The sequence below is a fragment of the Coffea arabica genome, chromosome 4c, assembly GCF_036785885.1.
Source record: "Coffea arabica cultivar ET-39 chromosome 4c, Coffea Arabica ET-39 HiFi, whole genome shotgun sequence".
Lineage (NCBI taxonomy): Eukaryota > Viridiplantae > Streptophyta > Magnoliopsida > Gentianales > Rubiaceae > Coffea > Coffea arabica.
In genome coordinates this window covers 40,444,455-40,450,693 of record NC_092316.1, presented here as the reverse complement: position 1 = coordinate 40,450,693, position 6,239 = coordinate 40,444,455, and the positions used below count along the sequence as shown (strand labels likewise).

The 6,239-nt window shown below is 36.7% G+C and overlaps 1 protein-coding gene across 1 annotated transcript; it reads right to left on the bottom strand.

Moving 5' to 3' along the window:
- Positions 1 to 2,656: 2,656 nt before the first annotated feature.
- LOC113739160 (uncharacterized) lies at positions 2,657 to 3,076 on the bottom strand. The gene has a single exon (XM_027266404.1). The coding sequence runs from the start codon at positions 3,074 to 3,076 to the stop codon at positions 2,657 to 2,659; it is 420 nt and encodes a 139-aa protein (XP_027122205.1).
- Positions 3,077 to 6,239: the final 3,163 nt, after the last annotated feature.

Here is a 6,239-nt window from a genome sequence, read left to right as displayed (position 1 = left end):
GAAAAAAGTTTTACCCACTTTGCTATACTTAGTTAATTGAAAATCAAGTACTACATTCACTATGAAAGAAAAACTCATAATCATCCTGATTTTGAAGAGCGAATTTCTCGAAATATTGTTAAAATCAGAAATTATCACAAACTGGTGTGATTTGAGGGGACGTTATATATTAAGGGTCGCCGCAATTACGAAAAGAGACTTCTGTGATAGCTCCACCTTCCCCTAGGGCGAACCAAAGAGTTGGGCAGGCTGCCTACCCAACTCGCGCCAGGACTCACTCATACGATAGAATAAAATACTTCCAAAGTACTTAAATAACAATTCCACAGCTTATAACATAATTAAGTTCAACTTACAACCCGACTAATAAAAAATAAGATCCAATGTATTTAAGATACAATCAAGGTTCGTCTTACAAGCTTCCAAAATATCGAATTCAAAGTTTAACAACCCAAAACAAGATACAAAAGAAACAGGATCACACCCTAACTGACAACGGCTTCACTCGGGTTCTCAATTTCTGTTAAGGAAAACAAATTTGAAAGAATGAGCTAACGTCTAGTGAGTTCCAAAAGGCACACAGTCACATAGAGCAGTTCAAATTACACTACAAATTCACAATTCAAAACGAGTAAATAAAGCGATTAACAATATCAAGGGGATAGGATATGGGTGGCTCTCAGGAGTCAATTTCCACGAATCTTGATCTTATTTCACGTAGTCGACACTCCATCGACTTTCAAATTTTATCACTATGTAGAACTCCACTTACTTCATTCTCCTTCCAACGACTCCTCCTACCTGACCTGAAATCCAAAACACTTAAAATGAGTATTGTTCGAGCATACATAGTTTTCACGTCAAAAGGGACAAGTCTAAATGCCAAGTTCAGTGAATATAAAACACTCTTCTATGGCTCGTCAAATCTCCTCGATCAAATCTCATGACTGGCTCGAATCGACAGACTTACCTATAGGACTCAGGAATTCCCAAGAATTAACATGCACACTCAATCACTGATTGTCGATGGGATAACAACCTAGGCTACATCACAACTCTTCAGCAATTCAAAATACTATTCATCTCAATTACAACATCAAGTTCACATCTATGTCACATTTGTAAATTCAGATAACATGCATGGAAACTCACCAAAATATCAAAGCTCTGAATCCAAGTTAGGATCGATATCACAGTATTCAATCACTCCTAAAACACATAAAGAAAGATAATAAGTTTCGTTTCAACAATTCGCGAAACTAAACCAAATTCACTTGAACTCGACACGAAACTTGAGTTATAAAAATAATATGTATCTAGAATACCTTTTTAAAAAGAATTTCAACGCATGAAAACACAAAATCAAGGGCAAAATAGTCTCGAGTTCACCATTGCTGTCCGGATAGTTTTTAGCCCAAAAATAGTGAAATAAAAATGACTTTTAACCGTTAGAATTCCTAAATTTCAACATATAATCATAGTTTAATATAATACCAAATCACTTGAGTGAAATTTAGTTAAAAAGAACACAAAAATGTTGAAAATGAAGGTTAAAAAGTAACCCTCTTCATTCGGCTAGTTCATCCGAAAATTCCTCAAGAATTTTGCCAACAAAACAATGATTTAGCCAACAAAAACTCACTCAAATCCCTAAAGACTTCATCAATCATTAGCCCTTGGTTATCAATGAAAAATTTTAAAGTAAATCCAATCAACAAATCAAGAGCTATGCTAGTATTTTAACCATTAGAACATCTAGTGGTATATATTTTCAAGAAATTTACTAGATCTACCATAGATCTTACTTAAATCAAGTGAATCTAACATTTTCATGGCTAGAAATTAAAGATAAAGGGTGATTTTCGATTTTAATCTCAAGATCTAACTAGATCTAGTGTGATTCAACCTCAAAACTTCCTTCTAAGTTTCATCCCTTTAAGTTTCCCCGAGAAAGGTCAAAGATCTTCTAGGTTACTTGGTGATTTCTTCCACAAATTCACAAGAAACAAGATGAATGGTGCCCCTTCTTGGCTGGTCTCTCTCTCTCTCGGCTCAACAAGAAGAGAAGAAGAAGAAGACAAAATTGTAGTGGTTGACTGTTTTCCAAGTGATCTTCAAAAGCAAGATGGAGGAGAAAATAGAGAGCTCTCAAGTCTCCCTCTCTCTCTCTCTCTCTCTCTCTCTCTCTCTCTATTTTCGAATGGCTCAAGGAGAAAAAAAGAAAATGAACTCTCAAGTCTAGTTTCATCCTTTAAAGTGTAGTAGGTGAACCACCTCACCTACTCACTTATTTGTCATGTCCTTGTGCGACATTTTGCCCTTAACTAGATTTCTCTCAACTAACATTATCCTATCGTTTTTCTATTTCTTTAAAGTTTCTACATGCTCTAAACTTCATTTTAAGACTAAATTTCGCGCCACCATTCCAAAGTTTCACACTTAATGCTAGCCAAATGATAACTGGGCAATTAATAATAAAAATTTCAACTAAGTTTTAAAATGACATTTTAATAGATGAGAATACCAAAAATTTAGCAAAATAACATAATATAAATATTTTCATCATTATTATTTACCTTACAAAAATAGTAAAAATTTTAGAGTCCTCACATCCTTCCCTCTTTAAAAGAATTTTCTTCTCAAAATTCTCACTTTTCTAAACAAACAATTCAGGATACTTTTTCTGCATCTCCTCTTCTGCCTCCCAATTCGCTTCCTCAACTTCATGATTTCTCCAAAAGATCTTAACCAAAGGAATTTTCTTGTTTCTCAAGTCCTTTACCTCTCGATCAGGAATCTTCATAGGATATTCTTCATATGAAAGTGGCTCATCTACTTCAATATCTTCCAACTGTATCACATGAGTTGGATCTAGATGATACTTCTTGAGTATAGAAACGTGGAAAACATTATGGATCTTAGACATGCTAGCAAGCAAATCGAACTGATATGCCACTTTTCCAATTCGTCGGAGAATTTCAAAAGGTCCAATATACCTTGGTTTTAATTTCTTCCCTTTCTTTGCTACAACTCCTCCTTTCATAGGTTTAACTCTTAAGAAGACCTTATTCTCCATTTCAAATTCCAAGACTTTTCTTCTATTATCCACATAACCCTATTGTCTACTCTAGGCGGTTTGAAGCTGTTCTCAAACTATTTTTACTTTCTCATATGCTTCCTCAATCTAAGGTATAGTGGTCGGATCCAAAATCTTTCTCTCTCCTACTTCATCCCAATGGGTCGGCGATCGACATTTTCTTTCATAAAATACTTCGTAAGGTGCCATTTGAATTGAAGTATGGTAACTGTTATTATACGCAAACTCAACCAATGTCATATGGTGACTCCAACTTCCTCCGAATTCCATTATACATGATCTTAACATATCCTCCAAAGTCTAGATTGTCCTCTCCGACTGTCCATCCGTTTGAGGATAATATGTTGTACTCAAGTTTAACTTAGTCCCCAAGGTCTCTTGTAATTTTTGCCAAAATCAGGAAACAAACCTTGGATCCCTGTTAGAAACGATACTTACAGGAATTCCATGTAACCTCACAATTTCATCCATATAAGATTTGCTAGTTTCTCCAAAGGGTATTTCATATTCACCGGCAGGAAATGTGTAGTCTTAGTAAGCCGATCTACTACCACCCAAATCGCGTCATGCCCCATTTGATTTCTTGGTAACCCTGCCACGAAATTCATGGCAATATGTTTCCACTTCCACTCGAGTATCTTTAGAGGTTGCAAAAGTCCCGAAAGTTTCTGGTGCTCAAGCTTAACTTGCTGGCAGACAAAACATGCTTGAACAAATCTAGCCACTTCCTTTTTCAAGCCATCCCATCAATACAACCCTTTTAAATCTTGGTACATTTTATTACTCTCAGGGTGTATCGTATACTTAGATCGGTACGTTTTCTCCAATATTTCTATTCTTATTCCTTCATCTCCGGGCACCACGATTCGATCTTGAAATCTCAGTACTCTTTCAGGCCCTACTTTAAAATCCTGGGTTTCCTTTTTCTGTGCTTTTTCAAACCATTTCTGCACCATATCATCCTTCTTTTGTGCCTCTTTAATGCATTCTAATAATGGAGACTTTAATGCCAAATTTTCAAATACAACCTTTTGTCCCTCTAGGCGAGAATTCCACTCGCTCACCTTCTCCAACATACTCCACTCTCTAACCATTAACCCTGCCACTTGAGCTTTTCGACTTAACGTATCCGCTACTACATTAGCCTTCCCAGGGTGATAGTCAATGGTACAGACATAATTCTTAAGAAATTCTACCCATCACCTTTGTCTCAAATTCAACTCCTTTTGAGAAAATAGATATTTAAAACTCTTATGGTCCGTAAAAACCTCAAATGTCATCCTATATAAATAATGACTCCACTCTTTCAATGCGAAAATGACTGCAACTAACTCCAAATCATGAGTCGGGTAATTCTGTTCATGGGATTTTAATTTTCGAGAGACATAAGCAATAACTTTCCCATTTTGCATCAAAATGCAACCCAATCCTTCCTTAGAGGCATTTGAGTAAACCATAAGTCCTTCCGTTCCATTAGGTAATGTCAATATCGAAGCCATTGTCAAACGCTTCTTCAACTCCTGAAAACTAACTTCACACTTAGGATTCCACATAAACTTGCCATGCTTCTTGGTCAGATTAGTCAGTAGCCCAGCAATCCTCGAAAAGCTCTTAATAAACCGGCGGTAATATCCCGCTAAACCCAAGAAACTTCTAACCTCCGTAGGGGTCTCTGGTTGTTTCCATTGAGTAACGGCGTCAACCTTAGTTGGGTCTACAGAAATCCCCATTCTTAGAAATCTTATGCCCTAAAAAGAACACTTCCTCCAACCAAAATTCACACTTAGTGAACTTAACATATAATTTGTGCTCTCTTAAGGTTTGTAGCACTATTTTCAAGCGTTAGGCACGATCTTTTCGACACTTAGAATATACCAAAATGTCGTCTATAAACACCACCACAAACTGATCCAAATATAATTTAAATACTCGCTGCATTAAGTCCATGAATGCGGCAGGAACATTAGTCAATCTGAAGGGCATCACCACTAATTTAAAGTGCCCATACCTCGAGTTAAAGCAGTTCTCGGTACATCTTTCTTCCTAATTCTTAACTGATAATACTCTTGCCTAAGGTCCAACTTAGAAAATACTACCGACCCTTGCAACTGATCAAACAGTTAATCAATAAGCGGTAAAAGATACTTGTTCTTTATTGTCACATTATTCAGCTCTCGATGGTCTATGCACAATCTCAAACTCCTATCCTTTTTCTTGACAAATAATATGGCGCTCCCCAAGGCAAATCGCTTTCCCTAATGAATCCCTGCTCTAACAAATCTTGTAATTGGATCTTTAACTCTTTAAATTCTGCAGGAGCCATCCGATACGGGGTTTTAGAAATTGGAGCTGTGATACTAAATCAATCTTAAACTTCACCTCTCACTCGGGAGGTAAGGATTCTAACTACTTAGAGAAAACATCAGGATAATCTCTCGCTATTGGCACATTTTTTAACTTCATTTTATCACTTGGAGAGTTTATTAGAAAAGCCAAATAACCTTGAGCTCTCTTACTTATTAACTTTCTAACCTGAAGTCCCGAAATGAGGACAAACAAAGCTAATCTTCCCTTCATATCCAATCTTAATGTTGCTTCCCCTGGAATGTAAAACTCAACAATTTTCGTCCTACAGTTCAAGTTAGCTTGATATTGGGCTAAACAATCCATTCTTATAATAATATCGTACCCATTGATGTCCAAACTCACTAGGTCTACCAATAACTTCTTTTTTCCAACCCAGATTTCACAGTTCCTATACACCAAATTCGTAATCAGACTTTGATTTTCAATAGGTATTCTAACCTCTAAATCATAAGACAACCTAGCCGGTTTTATATCTACCCTACACATAAAAGCAGGAGTCACAAACGTATGCGAAGCACCACGGTCAACTAAGACTTTAGCTAAACAATGAAAAATAGGGATAGTACCTTCGATAACCTTCGTTGGATTGGGAACTTGTTGATGTTCCAGGGCATAAACCCTAGTTGAAACTCTCGGTCGATTCCCCACTGCACTAGACTGACTGAGGGTTGGCTTGCCCATCTGACGAACTCCATTTCTCTCTTGAGCCTTAGGACACTAGCTAGCTGATGATCACTACTTCCACACTTCAAGCATTTCTTCTCTTTTTTCCAAC